The sequence below is a fragment of the Odocoileus virginianus genome, chromosome 27, assembly GCF_023699985.2.
Source record: "Odocoileus virginianus isolate 20LAN1187 ecotype Illinois chromosome 27, Ovbor_1.2, whole genome shotgun sequence".
Taxonomy (NCBI): Eukaryota; Metazoa; Chordata; class Mammalia; order Artiodactyla; family Cervidae; genus Odocoileus; species Odocoileus virginianus.
This window is the reverse complement of record NC_069700.1, coordinates 38,360,797-38,386,036: the sequence shown is the minus strand read 5'-3', so window position 1 is coordinate 38,386,036 and position 25,240 is coordinate 38,360,797. Positions and strand designations below refer to the sequence as shown.

Sequence of the window (25,240 nt, the reverse complement as noted above, 5' to 3'; positions counted from 1 at the left end):
TTCCCATAGTCATGTTTGGATTCTAGATTTTACTAAGTTTGCGTGATGTAGACTTTTCTATTATTGTTGTTGGTGGTGTGTGTGTGTGTGTGTGTGTGTGTGCACGCTGAGTTGCTTCAGTCGTGTCCAACTCTTTGTGATCCCATGGACCTTAGCCCGCCAGGCTCCTCTGTCCATGGGATTCTTCAGGCAAGAACACTGGAGTGGGTTGCTGTGCCTTCCTCCAGGGAATCTTCCTGACCCAGGAATCGAACCCATGTCTCTTATGTCTCCTGCATTGACATTTCTGTTCTTGTTGCTGGAGGTTATTTTATCATGTAACTCTGTAGATTTCATTGTTCAGATGTTAATATAAAAGGCCTTAAATCAAGAGAAATAACCTATAATGATAATTTGAAGTATTATAGCCTCCCAGTTTTTGAAAGCAATTTATTTTTATTGATGTATAGTTGATTTACAGTGTTGTGTTGGTTTCAGGTGTATAGCATAGGGATTCAGTTATATATCTACCTATATATATATATATATATATATATATATATATATATTTCCCCCCCCCCCAGGTTCTATAACTTCTCATTTTTTTTGAGAAAATATCATGACACCAGGCCTGTCTCACTCAAAAGAATGTCTGAGATTTGTGTCAGGATGATTTTTGTGTACCAGCTTACTTGTAATTGTCTGAATAATTTCTAATTCTTCTAAAGATCTTGAATGTGGCTTGAAACTGCTATACTGTTAATTCTCTGCATCTTCTATTTCTTTCCCTTAAACGTGGGTCATGGGAAGAGTCCTCTGGTTTATGTTTAGATTGCTGCTTGCTCACTTATTTCTTTTTTTAGCATTTTAAAGCGTTTTTACAGCTTCCCTCTTACTGTTTTGTTTGGCAGCAGCTTTTCTAACTAAAGCAGCTGAAAGAAAAGTTCCACGGTAGCAGGCTGCCATATAAAACAGGATCCCACACCTATAATCTAAATGGCCAGAGATGATAAAATACCTGCCATTAAAAAATACATGTTCTTTACAACTTATCTGGAAAAAGGGTTTCCTTAGAGTGACATATAATCTAAGGACATTTGAAATGAGTCCACATAGCTCCTTACTTCAATAGAGTGAACAGCGGTAACAGTAGGAAAAAAAATGTGTTTATAAAACTCTATGGGTTTACTGAAACTTTGGAATGGAACTCTCAGTAATGAGCTATTTAAATCATTATAAATGCAATAATTTTTGAAAGTGAACTTGAGTTTTCCATTATCTTTAATGTAGCCATTTGATTTTAAACATATTCATTCACATGAGTGAATACCATTTATTTAAAAATAAGAATGCCTGAAAGGTACAAGACACGGTATGTTTATATCTGTCACATGCAAAGTCTCAGTTATAAATATTTGTTCCCTGTTTAATTAATTTTTAACTGTTGGAATAGGTGGGTCAGTAAGGAGCAGAAATAGCTTTTCTCTATAAAAGTAGAAAGAAATACACATAAAAGGCTGTAGCAATTATTTACAAATCAGTCTAACACTTAAAAACAGGGCCCAAACACAGTGTAAGCAAGAAGGAATGTGTAAACTTTTCCCTGTCCTCCTTTTAGTGTGTGAGACAATTAATTCTTTGTTAGGAATGAAAACGCAGTTACTGGGCTGAAGTTTAAGATTTAGATACACTTGGATGAGAAGTGGATGGTTGTAACTTCTGCTCCTGAGCGCCCCCTGGCGGCTTTTCCTTGCTCTGCTTTTTCTGAGGGAGATGGTTGTGCGGGGAAGAGGCAGGGAAGCGGGTAATTGAGCAGAGAAGTTGTGTCTGCCTGTGTGTGTGTGTGTGTGTGTGTGTGTGTGTGTGTGTATGAGAGAGAGGGAGAGAGAGAGAGAGAGAGAGAGCTCCAGGGCGAGAGGGGAAGTGGCAGGGCTTGTGTGAAGAGCTTTTGGAGAGAGCTTCCAAAGTCCTCTGTTTATAAGGCACAGTGTCCTGGCAGGGTAATTTCATCTTCTGTGAGTCTCATCCATGTTTCCCAGAGGAGCTGACCTCTGCCTGTGGCCCAGAGAGGATGAAATTTATAAGACCGCAGTTCCCATTTCCTGGGGTCACGGGAGCCCTTTCACCCACATGGGCTAGTTTGGATTTCCTCCCAGCGTGGCAGCCTTGCATCTATCACATGGTGATTTAGAGTTGTAGAGGTTCCAAGAGGCAAGCACAAATGGTATGCCCTGTATAGCCAAGCCTTATAAATTTTCTAGCATCACTTTTCCATACTGTCTGAGCTGATGTAGCTACAAAGGCTCTCGGTTTCAAAGGGAGGGATCCATGCCACCTCTTGACTGGGGTGGGGTGTTGCGGAGGAACACATGTGTAGGGGGATATCATTGGAGCATTTTGCTAAGCTGTGACACTTGTGTCTTTAAAAATGATCTAATAATTAATCTAGTTACTTATGAGCTTTTCCTAATGAATAATGAAAAAACAGAGTTGAGAGAAAAGCAGGCTAGGCAGGCATTCTGAAACCCCCAGATTCCGAAGGATTTTAGCATTTGCAGGGCTGCTAGTATTAACCTGGCTCTGCTCACTCCCAATAGACAACTGTGCTGCCTCACATGGTACTGGAGTGATTGGTACTGGAGTGATTAACCTGAAATGCAGTATTTTAAAGTTGTTTCATCCTACAGTTACCTCATTTGCCACTGTTATCACAGAGGGTATGCAGGTTGCCTAAAGCATAGTCACAGATTTTTTAAAACACTTTTGTCTCTCTCAGGAAAAAATAAAAAATACGGAAAAATTTTTATTGTTAGTCTTGTACCTATTACTTGGCATTCAACAGTAGCTTATTCTCTACCTAAGACGTAATTTCACTTCTGTGTGCAAAGCAAAAAGCAAAGCTTACAATGAGAAACAATAGCGTTGGAATTCTACTAGTTAGATTTTCTTTTTTTTTTTTCACAGTGAAGGTACAATTCAATATTTTTTTTACTTTTTCTCCATAAGGACAAAAGCTATGATTCTGCTCAAAGATTTACTATGCTCAACATACACTGCTTTTCTAATGACTTAATCTTATCAATTACATTTTGACTAACAATTTGTCTTTTTTTTGTTCTTAGATTTATAAAAAAGGACCCAAAATGTTCAAATACTTTATCTCACTTTTTATTTGAGTCTGTCAAATTTTCTCTAAGTTAATCCATGAAAGAAAGAAACTTTCAAAGGCATTTTTACCATATGAAAATTCTATTTTTGTATGTGATTAACATTATTTTAAAATTGGGCCTCATAGAATTAACAGTATGCATCAACAGCTTGAAAGGTCTAGCATATAATAAAATTACATAAAAGCTGAATAGAGATACAGTTTGGCACAGAAAGACTGAATTCTACCTTTTTAATGGTAGTTTCTTCATTATTTTTTATTAGTTTGTCAATCTTGTTTTAGTGTAAACTAACTCCATTGGTATGACTCCTGACTAAGCCACTTACATCCAGTTTAAGAGAAGCAGTCTGTCCTGTGGACCAAGCTCCAAGGAACTCAAGCATTTCCTGTGCGTTATGGTTACCTGTCTCGTGGGATGAGTCACAGCCATTAGTGAAAACCAGGTTTAAAGTCTTAAGATTAAATGTGGACTGTTTCAATCATCAGTTTTAAGGCTGCCAAGCAGCAGCACTTGTTTTTAAGAATTCATGATCCTTGTACATTGAACACTGAAAATGAAACATATACTAATTATTTTTAAATTGATTATGGTTTTAAAAGACATATTTTGATGATATGTTTATAAAGAATTATAATTCCAGTTATATTTTAAAAATAAAAATAAAGCATTTTTCCTAATTTTTAGATATGCACACATGGCATGCACACCAGTCTAATATTGCCTGGTTAAATTGCTGGAAGGTTCTACAGGAATAATATGTAGTGAACATAGGAAATTAGATAAATCTGAATGCTAAAAGTAGCATTACATTCCAAAAATCATATTAAGCAGTAGGTAAGTTTTATATTTCAAACTCACACATTAGTGAGACATACCTATGTTAACATTTCACTTCTTCCACATTTAATAAAGTAAAAGGAATATAAATGTGTAGTTTTTCACCTAGAGTAAATATAAAGCATTTACTTTTATGTGCTTAAAAATTTTATCCAGATTCATTTATCTTGAATATCCTGTTTATCAAATTGAAGACTAATTGGAATTATATTTTTAGAAAAATAGAATATTTTGTAATGTCTGTGGATTTTGGCTGTTTGTTCATAGTCAATATATAAGACATTCTTTTGAAGAATGCTGTTCGTTTTATAAATGTCTTGGACAGCTTCACATTTACAGTGGTGAACGTGCACAGGTTACAGTTATGCTGCTTTAATGGTTCTAGGCTTTCACATTCCTGTCTGCTTCTCAAACTACTAAATGAACCATTCTTTGAAATTTCAACATATTGAAGCAAATCCATGCTAACAACTTGAGAAAATTAATACTACTTACTCCAGACCTTGTACTGCTGTGATGTGGAACCATCAAGAAATTGTATCACTGTTCTTAGTCAAGACTGATTATAATAAGAAACACATCTCTTAGTAATCCCCGAGTAATTATTTCTTCCCAGGTCCTCCAGTTTCAGGTTTCTTGAGCTTTCAGTGACATCACTGTGTCTGTTTAGAAATAACAACATACATGTTTTCCAGTAGAATGTCTGAGAGCTGACTTGTTTCTGATATGATTTGGCAAAGTATTTTCATTTCTTTATGCCTTGTATTCTTTCTATTCATTTATTTACCCATTCACTGCTTTTTATTATGTCTCTATTAAATACTGCATTGAATTCTTTGTTGAACTCAGACGTTGAATAACGTGTGGTTGATAGCATTATCTGTATAATAAGCCAATTATAAAGTTTAAATGGGTAATGGAAATAAAATTACTCAAATCAAGTGGATATCTGTAAATGAACTATAATAAACTAGAACCTAGTAATCAGAATATGTTAAGCAGTTTGTGTTTAAGAGGTTGTCTGTCCAGTCTTTTCAGGGTCTGTCTTCTCTTCTGCTTACTGGATCTTCAGATACATATGAGGCCAGATCATTGCAGTTTGATCTATTGTCCTGATGGCATTGCTTGCCAGGGTATTAAGAACCCTTTTTCTACAACTCTTTCTTTTTGCCAGTAAGATAATGTCCCTCAAACAACCCAGTCTTCCCCTCTTCTCATCAGCACAGCTCTCCAATGTGGGCAGAGGGGCTTCCAGGAGGAGGTGTAAGTATAGATGGGCAGCTCCATTTACAGTCATCCAGAATGAATACAATTCGCACAGTATTTTAAAAGTCATTTCTGCACCCATGCATGAGAAATAACACCGTTGACAGTGTTATTAACAAACACAAAGGCATGATATATGAGATACAACACAGTTGAATGAAAAGAAAATTATACTGAAGACTTTGAGACTTGTTTTGACATGGGAAGACCAGGAGGGTGGTCCCCAAAGTCACTGACCTGAACAAAGAATCACTAATGCATGTTTGTTATATTTGCCTTAGGAAATGTCTAGTGGGGGTGGAAGGTGGGGTTGGGGGGTGGGGGGATGTTAATGAATAAGGTGACTGGTTTCTCTGTTTGGAGCATTGGTCTCCCAGTTTATAACACACAAATCCATTGGGTGGTTTGGATTTATTTTATAATTTAAGAATGAATATTTGTAGACGTTAATAGATTATGATGAAAATGGCTTGCAGGCATTCACAGTAAGAGTGTGGGGTCATTATGCTATTTGCTCAGATCACTCTTGAGAAGCTTGTGCATTCCTTTCCTTAGAGGGCGCTACAGAAGGCTTTAGAACACAAAGATGATGCTAAATAAGGAAACAGGAAATTATACACCAGCCCAAATTAGTTTTTAGGCTTCTGGACTTAAGAAGTTTTGTGAGTATGGTGTCAGACCATTTTAGCAGCAGCAGCCAAGACAGGGTATTGGGTAGAAAAAAAAATAAAACTAGATGTTCAATTTTCCAGAGATTTCCTGTGTTTATTATTGTAAGACTGTGATTTATTAAAACTGTCTTACTTCTTCAAGCAGACCAAGATTTCCTCTGTGCTACTGAGGCTAAGATATATGGGGTTTGTGGAAAGAGTCTGTGAATGAGACAGGGTTAAAGGACCCAGTCTACAAGCTGTTCATGGCTGGGTAGAGTGTTTTCACCCACAGTTGTCAGGAAGGACTCTAGTCCCATTTTTTCCTCATTACTGAATTTACGAATGTGTTACCTTTAAGAGGAGTTACTGTTCAAATTGAGTTTTGAGTTATAGGGTCTGGAACCACATTATTTACATTTGTATAGTAATCTGTGGCATGTGTTGAAGAAATGGCACATCCTGTATCCATCCCTCCTGCTGTATAAGGAAAAGTATTACCATCAGCAATATCTCACTGGACCGTGGAGACAGTAGGCGAATACCTTCTGATATTGTCTTTTCATTTCGTGAAGATCAGAATGCTGTCCTGGGTGATAGTGGGGTAAAAAGGAATCCTTCAAATATATTCCTAAAAAATTATTCCACAAAGCATATTATTGAGGGTTATAGATCCATAAGTATATTTCCTGGCAAAATATAAAATGGTATATTAAGCAGAGACTTGATAAAAAATAAATTTGCCCAGAAATATGATGGGTTATACTAAGAATAAGATATTCACTGTTATACTAAGAATAAGAATCAGTTTATACCAAACTGATCTCAAGTGTTAAGGAAAAGAAATCCATGAAATCTTTATTTCAGATAGATTAACTACCTTGATGATAAATTGCTAAGAGCAGGGGTAGGCAATTTCATCCGAGTTGGGGGTCTCCAAAATGTTATTTGTTTTTAATCCATGAAACTTTTCACCCTTAGTGTAACTTTATTTGGAATCTCAGTATATTATTTTGTTTTTTTCAATTGCCCAGTTGTGTCCAACTCTCTGTGACATGACCCCATGGACATGGAAGCATGCCAGGCTTCCCTGTTCTTCACCATCTCCCCGAGCTTGCTAAAACTCATGTCCATTGAGTCAGCGATGCCATCCAACCATCTCATCCTCTGCCGTCCCTTTCTCCTCCTGCCTTCAATCTTTCCCAGCATTAGGGTCTTTTCCAATGAGATGACTCTTTGTATCAGATGGTCAAAGTATTGGAGCTTCAGCTTCAGCATCAGTCCATTCAATGAATATTCAGGGTTGACTTCTTTTAGGATTGATTTCCTAGTCATGTGTTTTAGTAAAATTTACTAACAATAGAGATTTTTGAAAAAGGTTCCCTTCCAAATTGAAGTAATTTCAGATCCACAAAATGTGGAGTCACTTCTGAATAAAAATAAAGTGAGGCTTTCCATATTGAAGTGAGGGCCTCTTGGATGCATTGATTTCTTCTCCTGCCAGGCTAAGTGGCAGTCTTTGAGAATGAAACCACTGTGATTCCCAGAATTGTTGATATCTTGACATCTTCTGAGAATTTTTAGGAACAACAGATTCCTGGGTCCTCAACTAAACAGATTCAGAACAGATTCTGTGCAGATGAGTTCAAGAAATCTTTTTTTTTTTTTTTTTTTTTAAGAACCTCAAAAATTTTGATGATAAATCAAGTTTAGGAGACACTGGGTTAGATGAAAACACATACTCTTAAAACCATTCAACATGAGGGTAAGATCTTTCTAGGAACTCTTCTTTTGACATTGTGATGCAGAAAAACTTTAGCAATGACTAAGAGGAGGAGCGAGAAGATATTTAGAGGATAAGGAGGATGTACTTATCCAGGAGGAATTAGAGAGCATGCTTGGGGTCCATCCCATCTCCTACACTTACTGGGTGATTTTCCTCATCCTTTTCATCTCTGTCTACTTCTACAGAAACTGTCCCTCTCATTGGATGGTTAAAAAGTGTTTAAAGAGATAATGCATGCATCTCAACACATACAGACCTGCCCTAATAGACCAGCATAAAGCAAATATTTGCCTTTATCATTAAAATATTATTAACTAACAATAAAATATGAGAATTGGTGGAGAATAAGAATCATGACTCAAAGTGGATTGAACTCAAATTGAATGTAAACTAGAATAAAGGGCAAGGAGAAGAGATTTCAGTTCAATTAAACAACCAATTATTAAATGTCCCTTTTATGTGAAGTCTTCATAGAGAAAGGATTTAGCCAGGGAGAGAAATACATAAATCAGTATAAATTATACAAACTTTGGTAAGAGTAACTATAGATAGATAGATATACACAGAGAGAACTATGGTGGGAAACAGATGTGGAAATCAAGCGGGTTGTTGAGAATGTATTCTAAGAGTTTTTTGAGTTGTATATTATGAATATTGGAGGGTGAAGTAAATTGACCTAGTGAAAAAATAAAGAATGATACCTCATTAAGAAAGAGTGTCTTAGGACTTCCCTGGTGTTCCAGTAGTTAAGATTCCATGTTTCTAATGCAAGGGGTCTGGGTTCAACCCCTGGTGGGGAAACTAGATGCCATGTGCTGCAACTAAGACCTGGTACAGCCACATTAAAAGAAAGAAAGAAAGAATGTTATTTTCCCTTGCAACAATGATCAAGACTTTTTATTATTGATAAGGGTCAAAGAGGAGAGTGAAAAAGCTGGCTTGAAATTCAACACTCAAAAAACTAAGATCATGGCATCTGGTCCTATCACTTCATGGCAAATAGAAGGGGAAAAAAATGGAAGCAGTGACTGACAAAATCACTGCAGATGGTGACTGCAGCCATGAAATTAAAAGAAACTTGCTCCTTAGAAGAAAAGCTATGATAAACTTAGACAGCATATTAAAAAGCAGAGACATCACTTTGCTGACAAAGGTCCTTCTAGTCAAAGCTATGGTTTTTCCAGTGGTCGTGTACAGATGTGAATGTTGGACTATAATGAAGACTGAATGCTAAAGAATTGATGCTTTTGAACTGTGGTGTTAGAGAAGGCTCTTGAGAGTCCTTTGGACTGCAAGGAGATCAAAATAGTCAATCGTTGAGGAAATCAACCCTGAATATTCATTGGAAGGACTGATGCTGAAGCTGAAACTCCAATACTTGGACCACCTGATGCAAAAAACTGACTCATTGGAAAAGACCCTGATGCTGGGAAAGATTGAAGGCAAAAGGAGAAGGGGGCGGCAGAGGATGAGATGGTTAGGTAGCATCACCAACTCAATGGACGTGAATTTGAGCAAACTCCAGGAGACAGAGGACAGAGGAGCCTGGACTGTGTAGTCCACAGGGTCACAAAGAGTTGGATATGGCTGAGCTACCAAATGACAACAATTGAGCATTTGGTTTTATATTTTATGTGATATAATATATTTTATAGATAGTAAATATATGACAATATTTTCACCAATATTCTTGGAGAACACAGCGTTGTTCAAGTAACAAATTGTGCCTGGTTCACACATGAGTAAAATTAAGAGTTTGTGATTAACATCCACACACTCCTATATATAAAATAATCAATAATCAACAGTGATGCTATGCTTACTGTATAGCATAGGGAAATCTACTCATTATTTTGTAATAAGCTAAATGGGAAAAAGATTTGGAAGAGAATATATACATATGTGTGTATATATATATGTATAATATACGTATAATGTAATCGCTTTTCTGTAAACCTAACAAAACATTGTAAATCACCTGTACTCTAATATGAAATATTACTACCAAAACATAGCTCCTGGACCTATCTCGTCCCTCTCCCACTTCATGACCTTCTAAATTACTTAGGTTTTCCTGGTTATCTTATTTTCTTTTTCCTACCTCTTCTCACCTTCCTCCTTTTACTTCATACATGATGATGAGGAATCAGGTGCAGGACTCTTGTTAGATGGCGTGAATGCCATGTCTGACTCTTTGCGACCCCATGGACTGTAGGCTGCCAGGTTTCTCTCTCCATGGAATTTTCCAGGCAAGAATACTGGAGTGGGTTGCCATTTCCTTCTCCAGGGGATTTTCCTGACCCAGGGATTGGACCTGAGTCTCCTGCATCTCCTGCACTGGCAGGTGGATTATTTACCATGGTGCCAACTGGGAAACCCTGTTTGATGGCAGGGGAGGGACATAATTTGAGCTCTTTTGCAAGTGAGTGGAGGGAAGGGAGGAAAAGTGGTTCACGCTCACATTGATGATGCTTGACTTGGTCCTATTGCCTGGACTGCCAGGGCAGAGAGGAGAGGAGACAAAGCAGAATTTTACATTTAGGTTACAAGACCCAGTGGTACAAGAAATGGCTAAGTTATATAATTTTGCAGATAATTCTGTAAAGAGAGAGTATCTTACCTGTTTTTCTTACATGAATTTTAGATTCTACTCTAAACATGTTTTCCATTTAAAAACAGTACTAACTTCAACTCTGAGTAATTCTGCTCCATCACGCAGTAAAATTGCCTCATTTTCACCAGAGCCACCTTGATGCACTGAATAATTTTAAAGATGCAGAACAACTCAACTCCACTTAGTTGGAGTCAACTGCAGTCTCCTTAATGGCTCATCTCCTACTGAGTTAAAACTAATAAAGGTAAAAGTATTATGTGTCATTAATGTGTATGAGACTATCACATAAACATTTTACAGAAAATGCTGCTTTGGTACTTACTGAACTTTACAGTGTGATATTTTGTAATTGTACTTATTCTAGGAAGAGAAAAAAAAGTTCACCAGTGATTAGATTTTGCTCCTTTAAAAAAAGGCCTTTCTCTGATCATGAGTGATGCTGAGCATCTTTTCATGTGTTTGTTAGCCATCTGTATTTCTTCTTTGGAGAAATGTCTGTTTAGTTTTTTGGCTCATTTTTTGATTGGGTCATTTATTTTTCTGGAATTGAGCTGCAGGAGTTGCTTGTATATTTTTGAGATTAGTCCTTTGTCTGTTTCTTCTTTTGCTAATGTATGGCAAAAACCACTACAATATTGTAAAGTAATTAGCCTCCAACTAATAAAAATAAATGAAAAAAAATATTTTGCTCCTTTAAAAAAAGGCCCCCCCATAGAAAGATGGTAATGATACCCTATATGCAAAACAGAAAAAGAGACACAGATGTACAGAACAGACTTCTGGACTCTGTGGGAGAAGGCGAGGGTGGGATGTTTCAAGAGAACAGCATCGAAACATGTATATTATCTATAGTGAAACAGATCACCAGCCCAGGGTGGATGCATGAGACAAGTGCTCGGACCTGGTGCACTGGGAAGACTCAGAGGGAATGGGTAGAGAGGGAGGTGGGAGGTGGGATCGGGATGGGGAACACATGTAAATCCATGGCTGATTCATGTCAATGTATGGCAAAACCCACTACAATATTGTAAAGTAATTAGCCTCCAACTAATAAAAATAAATGAAAAAAAATAAAAATAAAAAAAGGCCCCTAAGTTATTTACACTTGGCCTAGATAAGGGTTAGCTTAAGTATTGGTCATGATTCTAGTTTAGGTTGCAAAGAAAAATATTTCCTTATGTGTTTCATACAACTTCAGATCACATGGTATTTGTATTATTTTTTTATTTTTGATATGTACACATACACACACACACACACACACACACACACATGCATACACATATCTTCCATTACTAGCCAAAGTAATATGTGTATGTTCTGCCTCAGCTTCATTTTTAATGCTATAATATTAAATATATTGTAAGTGTATAACCTTTTGAAATGTCAATATTCAAAAATTGGAAGGCATTTTAAAAGTTCATTTTAAGGGTTTCATGATACTTTAAAATTAAATTCTGTATTCCCCAATGACAAATTTTATAGTCTGTTTGCAAAATGTGTACTCATATGCATTATCTTGAAATTCCAATACTCTCAGGAAATTTGAACGAGCACTTAACAATGCTCAAACTGTACTTTAGCTGTTGCTGTTGTCTGGAGAACACATTCAAGGTGTTTAGGAGAGATTATTGTATTCAGATAATGACAAAATCTTAGTAAGATGTCCAAATATGTGTAATGTGGAGTATCTGAAGGGCTTCTCAGGTGGCCCAGTGGTAAAGATTCTGCCTGCCAATGCAGGAGACACAGGAGGCACAAACTTGGTCCCTGGGTTAGGAAGATCCCCTCGAGGAGAAAATGGGAACCCACTCTAGTATTCTTGCCTAGAAAGTTCAAGAGACAGAGGAGCCTGGTTGGCCACAGTCCATGAGATTGCAAAGAATCGGACACAGCTGAGTGACTGAGCATGCACACAAGGAGTGTCCAGATGTCATCACCCCATGATAGAGTTAGTAGCAAGTAAAATAAATCTCTAAGTATATGTCTATTGAACTCTAATTATGTGACCCTTTGCATGTCTTTAAATACTTGCAAATTGTTGCAGAAATACTGTGACTGAATCCGTATCAAAATTTGGATACCAGTGAAATTAATTCACCATGGGATAGCCTGTTTGGTTGGCTGGAGAGGTGTGGTGATTCCCACACAATGGCCAGATAATGGCAAATCCTGTTACTCACCAAATAATGGGAATTCTTATGATCTTAAATGAAAAGTTACAGCAAAATCTTAAAAATATGCTAATTCAAACCAGACGTAGAAAGATTTTGTTAAAATGTCAAAATAGTACTGTAAAGGAATAGTTCTATTATTGTTTAAATAATAGTTAAACTTTAGACATTAAAATAACATCAAGACTGAAGTATAACATAAACTCCCTAAGAGTAAAAAAATAAAGTAAAGTGAGGATTTTCTACCTTTAATTGAAACCTGCTCTAGTTTATTCATTGTAATAAAATTATATCCTATCACAATTTCCTAAAGCTCTTTACATAATTGTCCTTATTGACCAAAGTTAGAGAGAATACTATTATGTCTTAAATGACCTCAACATATTGTGGCTATTTTTATAAAGGAAAATGTTCTGATTTGTTGGATTCTAGTTAATTAAATTAATTCTAATTAATAAATTCTAATTTATCATAATTTCATTAAAGTATCTGCAATGATTATCAAAGTTTAGCTTTCATGACCTAAAATTTGGTTTACATTCAGAATTTGGTTACTGTCATCTCTGCTTATTTTCCAGTTCTACAAATTGAAATATCAAAGTTGTTGTTTTCTTACATAATTTTCTACATAAAGATTTCAAGGTTTTTGTTAAATTACATGTAGAGTGAATTAATCACTTGCATGTTAATACGACCTAAATTTCTTGAAGATTAACATTTGTCTTGTCCCCTTCATACTGTAACGCATTGCATACTTTATTCTCTAACTATGTGTTGGTTAGAGAAGCACTTTTTATTGATTCCTGTTATCACGTTAATATAAATATGTCATACATGTTTAAACATACGGCATCTAGTTAGACATAAGTATTAATAATATCAATTAGCATTCACTGCGTTGTCCTAAAACTAGCAGTAACTTTTCTTTGTGCTTGAAATTAGGAACCAATGCTTGAAATATTGTATGATGATTTGTGAGTGCATTTTGCATGTATGCGTGTGAGAGAGACACGTGGAGAGACAGAGACGGGGAGAGAGACAGAACTCACACTCCAGCCCCAGACACAGAGGCTGCATTCCTGAATATATAGTCAGGAACTGTGTGTTGAAACATGCACAGATTGTAACTGTTTTAAAAAGAAGCTCTAAGAGTGAAGATTACATGTTAAAGTAAACCGCCTCCCTGATCCTGCCAGCCTCTGGGTGCTTACCGATTTGTCTCTGGGGTCTCTTCCCAGTGCCGTGTCTCTGCAGTGAAGCTTGTCAGAAGCTGCTTTCTCCTCACTTGGAAACTGCCTCTATTTTCTTCCGATTGCCCTTTGCACCTCTCCCAGGTCAATCTTTCTAAAGTGCTGAGTCTCGCCCAGTCTTTCTCAGCTGATTCAGCAGCCACTCTTCATGGCTTTCTGGTGTCTTCACAGTAAATCCTGAAGTTTTAGAACCACATGAGCTTAACTCAAGATACATCACCATGCGTTGCCCCCATCTTAATTTATAACCTATTCCCTGATTCTTTTCTGATCATTTTTCCAGCCAGGTAGTGTCTTCCTGCTGCTGTAACCTACAGTCATCTCTCCCCCTCTCCCCACCCTATTGATTCTCAGAGTTTCCACCTTTATGGCTTTGTCATGAATTGTCTGTGAATTGAGTGGTGTCAATAAACATTTGCTATGCTCATCAAATCTTGGCTTTGGAATTTGAACAGGTTACAGGAACAAAGTTGTCCGTGGTCTACCACGTCTGGGGCCTCAGGCTGAATCATCTGGAGCTCCTTTAACCACAAGTTTAGGGCTTAGGGCTCGTGTTGGTGTTGGCGGGGGCTCACCTCCTCTAAGTGGGTCTCTCACGTGGCCTCTCCCTGTGACCGCCCTGCAGAAGCTGCTTTTTCTCGCGCAGATCCACTGACTTTCTCGTGGCTCCCCACAAAGGAGAAAGCCCTGTGGAAGCTGTGTGCTTGTTCATAAACTAGCCTCAGAAGTCACATGGCATGACTTCTGCTGCTGTGTTCTGTGGGTTGAAGCAATCACAAGTCTGCCTGGGTTCCAGTGAAGGGTAAAAGCATCCATTTCTTGATGGAGATCGGTGAGGTTCTAGAAGAACAGGTGGGTTTAGAAACACTGCTGTGGCCATTTAGGAAGAATTATAATGTGTCATAGCAGGGACTGCAGTTCACATTCCATATACTCTTTTAGACTATTATAGGCCCTACCAATCTTTCCCCATTCCGAACTCTTATAAACTGTGCTCTCGTTCACAACCAGTGTGCAGTAGGTCCCCTACGTACAAACGAGTTATGTTCCAAGAGTGTGTTCTTAAGCCCAGTTTGTTCATAAGTCCAATGAAGTTAGCCTAGGTGCCCACCTAACCCCATCACCTATACAGTATTGTACTGTAATAGGTTTATAGTATTTTTCACACAAATAATACCCTAAAAAACAAACACAAAAAATAAAGAAAGCATTTTTAATCTTACCTTGAAAAGGAGAGTAATACCATGCACCAGCGGGCACACAAGGGCAGCTGACGTTCGGAGAGGTGGGGGGCGGCAAAGCTGAGGATGTCAGCCGCGGGAGATGGGGGCAGCTGCAGCTTCGCGCATGCTTGGCTTTGGCGTCGCGGGTTCTGATTCCTTTTCGGAACCAGATGCACATTCACATCTTCGTAAGTTCTCAACTTGAAGATTCGTGTGTAGGGGACCTGCTGTATTTCTTTGAATTGTGAACTCTTCCTAGTGCATTTCTCGATCTCCCCAACTATACTGCACATTACTCAGTGCAAGGACTTTACTTTCCTGTATGTATATTTCCCACATGACTTAGCATGGGGTGGGGCTTTGGACATAGTTGATGTTCAATAAACCTTTGGGTTAAAGTGAAATAGGCTTGCAATAAAATAAGCCTTGGTTTTAATACATTGTAAGTGTCTGTGGTGGATGGTCTTTGTAACAGATGCAGCTGTGGGGTGGGGGATGGTAGCTGTGATCTCTAAGAAATAAGTGACCAAGGATCACGTTTTACACGGAATTAAACGTGTTTGGATTGAATGAAAATGAAAGCTTAAGTGTCAACTAGGCATGATGGCAGGCAATGGGAAATGCTTTTTTACATCTTAAATATTGAATTTAAAATTTTGAATATATTTAAAACTTCATTGAATGATTCCAAATATTAGTCATTGAAAGTATTTGAATTCTACTGGCGTTTAACTGAGAGTCAATAAGACTAATGGACTAACAAGAGTAAATATTGTAATATTTCATCTTTAAAAAATGTACAGTTGTATGAATAAAAGCTTTTATACTTTAATTCTGTTTTATTTGCTTTTAAATTAAAAACACTGCATGCTTATTTTAATAAGCCAAGGTATATAGAGAAAAAAACAAGTCTTCCCTCAACCATTACCACACCAGAGACACAACTTTTGGTTTAGCGCATGTTTTTACAGCTTTCCCCATGTTCATTTTGTGTACTTTTGGTGTTTATACATTATTCCTCATATTTATTGTTCATGCCATAATTTGTTATTCTTCAGTATGCAGAACTTGTGGTTACATCAATGGTAATTTTTCTATAAGATGATTATGGAGTTTGATCATCAGTTATTGCTCTAGGAGGCTAAATTACAGACTTTGTGGTGGACTGGCAAGTTTGATATTTTAATTCAAAGTTGATTTTTCCTAAATAGATTCATAGAAAATATAGAAAATAAAGTCTTGATAGGATGAGCTTCCTGTTGTGTGCTCCACTGTATTTATTAATATTTGTTCACATTATGAGAACAAATAGTAACTCAAGGATAGAACTATGTAAAGCATTATGATTGTTAGTAACTAAAACCAATAATATACTAGGATCTCAGCCTTGTTAAATTCTTCTATTGGACATGTGTAATTTACACTTTACTAACATTGTAAAATTTCACATGTTGAAAATTATCTGGACATAAAATTTCCACGTGGAAGATAAATGCACAGTCTTTGCCTTTCAAACTCTCCCTACTCTCAGGGGTATTGGAGGCTTAGCCATAAAATGAAAGGAAGAGAATAAAGATTAGTCAAGTGAAAACATGAGAGTTCAGAATTCCTGAGTACCTGTAATCAGTCACTTAACCAGATCCTGTTATGTAATACATAAAATCCAGATCTAGTTATCATGTATTTATGACATTGAGAACTACTTATCATTAGCTATATTGACATGGTTTTGCTATTTCAAACATGAATCAATAGAATATAATTTCCTGTATATTTATAACCTTCCTGAAAACTAAGAACATGCTCAATAGAATATTCCAAGTCTCATGTCTCCATATAACTTATTATGTATTCAAGATGGCAGATCACACTGAAGTGATGAAGGGCATTCATCAATATCCAGGAATTCGATATCCTGTCCTTACTCCTAATCTTCAGGGTTTTCACCGTGCTGTAAGTGTGCTACTAATTTTCCCTAAAATTGTTATGCTTTTTATTGTAAAGATTTTTACAAAGTTAAATGGTGTGATATGTGACTCCCTTGTTATCCTGCATAAACACTATTGCTATTACACTCATGTGGGTACTTGGCGATCAATGACTTTGTGACATTGTTGGGACTCAGATGCTCCACACAAATGGCTCTTTCAGTTTAAGCATCCAAGAATTAAAACACAGAAATGCAATTGTTCATTTCAATGAGATTCTTTTGAAAGTATATTTTGTGCTTCCCTCCCTCTTAAACAAGGAGTACAAAATAAACATTTCTTAACACAATGTTATAATTATTTATGTAACTGTAGCAGATAATTGTATTTGTCACCTCTTTTGGCATTGCTGTTGTTCCCATCCTCTTCATGAAGCTAACCACTGTCATTGGAACTAACAGGTTTCTTTATTGTCTTCTCACTTGTTTCTGCAAATCCAAGGTGATTTGGGAATTTATATGCCAAAAAGCTTTTGTGAGTATACATATCCACCTGCAATGTGGGAGATCCCAGTTTGATTCCTGGGTCAGAAAGATCTCCTGGAGAAGAGATAGGCTACCCAGTCCAGTATTCTTGGGCTTCCCTTGTGCCTCAGTTGGTAAAGAATCCGCCTGCAATGAGGGAGACCCGGGTTCGATCCCTGGGTTTGGAAGATCCCCTGGAGAAGGGAAAGGCTACCCACTCCAGAATTCCATGGAGAGTCCATGGGGTCTCAAAGAGTTGGACACGACTGAGTGACTTTCACTTTCATACTAGAAGAATCAGTGCAGCTTTAAGTAGAGGCTTGAGGTGGTATGCTTACCTGGCTTTATTATAAAAGCTAAGCAGCAGCTATTTCTGATTTTAACAGACAGTGTTCACTTTTGTATTTGTGACTGTGTTGCATGAAGTTGAAGTTCTGGGTCCTAGTTGGGGTAAGACCTGTTAGTGTATCTTGTGAAACTACTTTTCTATTAAAAAATTAATACAATTTTTGATTACATTGTACATAAAGACAGAGATCTTTTAAGAAATTGTAAATATTCTGTCATCTGGTCCTAACAGAGTAGGAAATATACCTACCCTGAGAAATATATGAAAGGACACCCTCAGGATAGCTTAGAAAGTAATAGAAGCAATCTTGGCCTGGGAGTTATGCAAACTCATGTCTAAAACATGGCCCCAGAACTTCTACTGACCTTGGGATCTCCTACTAGAGATTTATTCTCTTTGAACCACTGTTTTTGCATCTGTAAATTGGTATAGTACATGCTAAGTTTAGAAGATTGTTTGTAGATTAGAAATAGGGTGTGCAAAGTACAAACAGCAACATGGGATCAGAGTAGGTGTTCAATAAATAGAATTTTATTTTAATTTATATCAAAAAACTAATGAAATATAGTTGATTTATGGTGATGTATTCATTTCTGATGTACAGCAAAATGATTACATTATACATATTATACATACATACATTATACATATATACACTCTTTTATACATATTACATATTATACATATATTACATTATACACACATATATATATATATACATTATACACATTCTTATACATATATACACATACATATATATGTATACATATATACACATTCTTTTAAATTATACATATTATACATATATACATATATTATACATATATATATACATTCTTTTAAAATACTCTTTTCCTATTATGGTTTATTATTGGATATTGAAAATAGTTCTCTGTGTTATAGAGTAGGACATTGCTGTTAATCCATAGACTTTTATTTTAAAGGTTAAGAATTTATTGTGGATAGAGGAGTGAAAGCCAATGTTTTTTTCAGTGTTGGAGGAAAGATGACAGAATTTTTGTTTTCTTAAGGTGTTAGGGTAGTGGTGAGGAAGGGCAATCTAGGCATGGTGCTAGAGATATATTGATAGAAAGACTTACTCCGTCTGGAAAAGTAGGAGGCTTGACATTTGACAACAAGTCTGTGGGAAGACTGGAGGAAGGAAGGAAGATGGCAAAGTGGGCAAAAAGGATAATTGATTAGGTCAACATTTTGGATTTAAAGATTGGCTAGAGGGGAGGGGACTTTCTTGGCAGACCAGTGCTTAGGACTCCACAATTCCATTGCAGGGGGTGTGGGTTGGATCCCTGGAAGGGAAACCAGGATCCCTCATGCTATGCAGCACAGCCTAAATAAATAAAAATAAAAATTAAAAAAGACATCTACATTTACTAAAAAACAAAAACAAACAAACAAAAACTGTCAAGAGGGTTAAAGAATTAGACACACAAGGGTTTATTTGTCATAGTCAAAGTATGAAACAATGGAAGGGAGGTTGAGAGATAGGGAGAAAACTGGGGGCAAAATCCAAGTGATAACTTGGAAATCTTTTTTTTCTGATAGATTATAAGGAAAGAATAAAACCAGAAAGCATTTACTATCCTCTATTTAAAAGTATATGGTCTAAAAGAAATGTTTTCCATAGATGTTAGGAGGTTTTATTGGGATGCTGGTATTTTCCACAATTTGGGTTAAAATACTTCTGAGGATAACTTTTAGGAAAGGCAAAATTAAATTGGAATACCACCATTATATATTCTGTGATTTATGAGTGTTGTAGTTTATGGAATTATCCTGTTATAAAATATTTTTACATGCCAAAAGAGAGCATATAGCAAGTAGAGAGAAATCCAGTTTTAAATTCTAGGCAGAATGCTAAAGAATACAAGTATTTCTTTACAGAGTAATTAATATTGCTTCTACTGCTCTCACTTATATTGTTGAAACTAATTAGCTTTTGCCTTTAAATTATATTTTTCAGGTTGCTGCAGGAGCAACCGAGGTATCTGTTTTTGGTGCTGCCTCTGAATCCTTTAGCAAGAAGAACATTAACTGTTCTATTGAAGAAAGCATGAAGAAGTTCGAGGAGGTTGTTAAGTCTGCAAGACACATGAATATTCCAGCACGAGGGTAATTATGAAATCCCACAAATTCTATTTAATTCATTAATGTCTGATGTTAGAACTCTTTAAGAATTATTTTGACATTGTTTTCCCACATGTAATAATATACATAGAGTATCTTATTTGCACCTTATGTGATCAGGGCTGTCATTTAATAGTTGCTGCTATAACTACCTCAGTAATATCGCCTGAATCCTGAGAGTGTATCTAGCCTGTGGGGCATGATGTATTTGAGGTCATGGGGACCAGCATCACAGCTGACACTGTTACTCATTTCATTAATTCCAAATTACCCAAATGTAGCCGTGTTGTTTGGATGTCAGCCTACTATAGTGGATAGATTGGTATAAATAAACTCATAGTAGCATTTGGAAAGTAATCATTTAATGTGGTTTCCAAATTTTTAACTTTTTATAAGAACCAAGCTTTTTCCTCAAAGAATATACTGTATAGAAATTGAATAACATATGCAAACTTTAAAACTGAGAACTGCACTGGGGTCTAGCTTCATCATACCACCCATTCAGCTGACTTCTGGGCCTTCTCTGTGTGACTCCAAAGCAACTGTATTTGGTGAAGGAGAAGAGAAAGGAAACCTGCTTTTGTTTTTGCCTTCTTTCAAGCAAGCAGGAGAGCATCTCGCGCAGACAGGCTCTACACCCAGATCCGTGTCTGTGAAATGTATAATAAATTCATTTTTAACTTCTTAAGAAAGAAGTTTTTTCTAACACATTAGCTAATTTTCTATTTTTATAATTATGGAAGTATGATAAACATGCCATATCATCTTCATAATTTAAAATGCATAGTGTTTCTAAGAGAAGGCTGAATGCTGTCCCTGGGCTTCCATGCTGGTTGTCTTTCCCTTGATTGAAGTGAGCAAGATTCAGAGTGGCAAGAAAGATCAGTCATCAATGAGAAAACAAGTGGACCCAGTTTGGAGTGAGGAGATTAGAAATGGGTTGGAATTCATTCAAGGTCATTTGGAGAGCAAGTAGAATTAGATTACATTGTAGTTAGGTACTTTTTGGTTTGCTTCCTTTTTAAAACTTCTTTTCCTTTCTCCTTAGTAAATTTCCAACATGACTTTTTAAAGATATAAAGTTATTTTGTAACTAACATGTATACATAACATGTGGAGTGCATGCAAGAAAATTAAAAAACCAAGATAATCTATTTCCATAGACAGAAAATAAAGGATGTTTGTTTTTAAGGCAAAAGTCACATAACAACCAAAAATATAAAAGTTAAATAACCACCGTCAAAAAGGAGAGGTGTCCTGCAAGTTTTTAAATTCAAACATACATAAGTTGTTTTGTTTTCTTCTATTTAAAAAAAAAGGGAAAAATGAAGAAGCTATTCTTCTGTTTCAGTGTACATTTACATTTGGAGTATAGGCTATTGAGTAAAGTAATTCTCACTGAAAAGCTGAAAGAACATAAAACCTTAAGAAATAAGGTACATATTTCAATTGGGAAGATTTTTTTTTTAATGTGGAAAGATGGGTGTTCACAAATTTTATGACAACTGATTTTATCACTTTAGTTTTTATAAAATATTATAGGCAAACTTTATAAGGCTAATAGAAACCCTGAATCTCCTTTAATACTGATTGTATTAATAAAATGTTTATAACATTTAATATAAAAAATAAATAAAATAAAATTTAATAAATGTTTAGTACTAAATACTAAACATTTACTATTGTCCTATCAATAAAGAAACTTCTAACCATGTTACAACCTAAGAAATTTTTCAGGATTTGATAAGATGGATATAGAAGTACAGATGAACGAGAACTAACCTACAGCCAAATGAAATCAGGAAAAGTACATCATAATTATACTATAGACAAATGCATGTTTTCCAGTGTAGACTTTCTTCCTTGGGAGCCCCAAGTCCTTGATTTTCTGAAATACTAGTCGCTTTTAGAAATAATGCCTTTCGACAGATGGATGTGAGTTCACTACTTGTGCAGTTGAAAATTATCTTCTTCTCCGCCAAACTTTCACAGACTTTAAATTAGGTCTTATTTTAACTGGCAATATAGAAGGTTCAGTTCAGTTCAGTTCAGTCGCTCAGTCGTGTCCGACTCTCTGTGACCCCATGAATCCCAGCACGCCAGGCCTTCCTGTCCATCACAAACTCCCGGAGTTTACTCAAATTCATGCCCATCAAGTTGGTGATGCCATCCAGCCATCTCATCCTCTGTCATCCCCTTCTCCTCCTCCCCCCAATCCCTCCCAGCATCAGGGTCTTTTCCAGTGAGTCAGCTCTTCACATCAGGTGGCCAAAGTATTGGAGTTTCAGCTTCAGCATCAGTCCTTCCAATGAACACCCAGGACTGATCTCCTTTAGGATGGACTGGTTGGATCTCCTTGCAGTCCAAGGGACTCTTCAAGAGTCTTCTCCAACACCATAGTTCAAAAGCATCAATTTTTTGGCACTCAGATTTCTTCACAGTCCAACTCTCACATCCATACATGACCACTGGTAAAACCATAGCCTTGACCAGACAGACCTTTGTTGGCAAAGTAATGTCTCTGCTTTTTAATATGCTATCTAGGTTGGTCATACCTTTCCTTCCAAGGAGTAAGCATCTTTTAATTTCTTGGCTGCAGTCACCATCTGCAGTGATTTTGGAGCCCAGAAAAATAAAGTCTGATACTGTTTCCACTGTCTCCCCATCTATTTCCCATGAGGTGATGGGACCAGATGCCATGATCTTAGTTTTCTGAATGTTGAGCTTTAAGCCAACTTTTTCACTCTCCTCTTTCACTTTCATCAAGAGGCTTTTTAGTTCCTCTTCACTTTCTGCCATAAGGGTGGTGTCATCTGCATATCTGAGGTTATTGATATTTCTCCTGGCAATCTTGATTCCAGCTTGCGCTTCTTCCAGTCAAGTGTTTCTCATGATGTACTCTGCATATAAGTTAAATAAGCAGGGTGACAATATACAGCCTTGACGTACTCCTTTTCCTATTTGGAACCACTCAATATTAAAAGGCATAGGCTATTGGTGCTCATTTTAGGGAAAAAGCCATGCTCAGCTAGTCAAACCTGAAGTAGATGTTCTAGCCAGTGTTACTATGGCAACAGCTGCATCAATATGGACCATTGTTCAGAAAATGTATGGTGCCAGCTACTGTCAGATTTAAAGGCCATACAGCAGGACACATTTTATAAATGCTCACTAAAGCCATTTAAGTGTCTGTAAAACAGTAAACTTTCATATGGTCTAAATAGCAGCTTCTATTAAAGTTATGAAGTCTATTGTTTGTTTTCTCCCCTCCTGGAAATACACACATACACATGCCTATGTACAGGTTTTTTTATAGATGCTTGAAACTTTATGTAACATCTGGGACACATTGGGAAAGACACCATGCCAGATTGCCGACGTAAAATGCAGAGTCAGCTAACTACTGCTGCTCATCCACTGTATGTGAGTGAGCAATGAAATGTCGAAATTTTGGACTTCATTTTTTAGTGTATATTTCACATATGTGTAAAACATCTATGGTTTCTTTCTCTTATCTGTCTAAATCTTTAAAATGTTAAAAAGAGAAAAATAGAAGCCTGTTATAAATTTAGTCATTCTCTTTTTTTATCAGTGGATTTACTGAATGAATTATGTCTTGATGTGTATTTAAAATTGAAATCCCTCAGATATGATGTAGTTTTTTCATCTACCACATAAGACTTTCAGCTTTTACGCCCTTTTGTTTGAAATGAGTATCAACTTCTCTTTAATGAAGTCACAAGTCACAAGAATCACATGCTTCCTCTTCTTGTGGAAATTTAATTTTAAAAGGAAACAGTCACTAAGGTGACTTGTTCATTTCATTGTTAAGATACTTATAAATAGGTTATAAATTCACAAAGTGAGCAGTTGGGCATATCAGAGAGTTTTAACATGATTACCTCTTAGACTTCTCCTGTAAAGTGGTCTAGAATGATATGACCCATGATTAACTTCCTGAAGGTCTGAGCCTACTGAAAGATAGAAAGAAGTAGATTGGTAACATTATTTTTTTCTAGAAACCAAACAAAATTATTCATCCATTGTTAAAATTACAAAATGAAAAAAAAAATTCATCATGAAACTGTCACTGCTGAATTTACTCTCAAATTCCCGGGGTGAGGGGGCAGGGGGAAACCTGAGGTACAAAATAATGAGAACAATGAATTTTAAAAAACAAATTAGTAATTAAAGTAACAAAGACAACCATAGATCTCTGGAGGAGGGTATGGCAACCCACTCCAGTATTCTTGCCTGGAGAATCCCATGGACAGAGGAGCTTGGCAGGCTGCCGTCCATGCAGTTGCAAGGAGTTGGACACGACTGAAAGGACTTCACACGCAGACAACCATAGATAACTTTGAAGTATGAAAAAACAAAGGTGGTTTTAGGAGGTAATAACATTTGCCTTCATCTTAAACTCTTTATAAGGCATGATTAATATTTATTCATATTTTGGAGGTGAGGAATCAGACTTTTCATAAAACTAATGAGTCTAGGATGCATATCTTACATACCTTTTCATCTGTCACCCATATCAGTTTCTTTCTTTCTAAATCAAAACCAGTGAAAACCCAATGTTTTTAAATGCTTCTGAATAAAATTGTATCATTTATATGAGCGACCAACTGTTTTGATAAGACCCTCAGTGTTTGGAAATTCTTCCTGTGCTTAGTTAATTTTAACTGGTTGCCTAGCTCTGAATAATTTCTAACTTTTAAAATGGTAGCCATTTCTTATGGCTGTGAAGTCAGGGGAGAGTATTCTCTCTCAAAATGATCAGCTTTCCCTGGATTTCCCTTGGAGAAAGAACTGATAACTTAACACATTTCTTCAGGAATTTGCAACCTACTTGTTTGTTCACCAAACCATCTAGGTCATGTGAACATGTTAGGAAGGAAGGAAGGAAGGAAGGAAAGGAAGGTCTCCTGTCCTTCCCTTGCCTAATGCAAAATGTCATTACAGACCCTGATCCTGAAATAGCTGCCTTTTTGAGTAGGATAATGAACCTCCTTGTTGAGGGCTTAGAGTTTTAAGTACACAGTAAGTGACCGGCAGTTTTTCTCATGACTGATGATGCCAATGCCTCCTCTAAGCTAATTTATCCTAATGAAATTCACTTGCATAGGTGGTACCATTGTCTTATAAGTAGAAGCTCATTGGTCAAAGTTTCTTTCCAATTTCTATTGTTAAACTGAAGCCTTTCCACTGGTGCCTGGAAGAGGAATTCAAATCATCATCTACCAAAATATGGCATGTGAAACTTTAAAATTGAGACATCTGTTAAAATAATTTTCTTTAGTACATATGGTGGTTTTGAGTTCTACTTTTCTTAGCCTTACATA

At 36.5% G+C, this 25,240-nt stretch overlaps 1 protein-coding gene across 4 annotated transcripts in view; it reads left to right on the top strand.

Annotated features, from left to right (window-relative positions):
- The window catches only part of HMGCLL1 (3-hydroxy-3-methylglutaryl-CoA lyase like 1), a 183,032-nt gene that overhangs the window by 67,813 nt on the left and 89,979 nt on the right, over positions 1 to 25,240 (top strand). For 3 of the 4 annotated variants that reach the window (XM_020878262.2, XM_070456698.1, XM_070456699.1), the window contains exons 4-5: positions 16,807 to 16,902; positions 19,732 to 19,880. In XM_020878262.2, coding sequence (XP_020733921.1) covers positions 16,807 to 16,902; positions 19,732 to 19,880 — 245 coding nt within the window. The remainder of the gene's footprint in view (positions 1 to 16,806; positions 16,903 to 19,731; positions 19,881 to 25,240) is intronic. The other variant, XM_020878263.2, reaches the window with a different exon arrangement.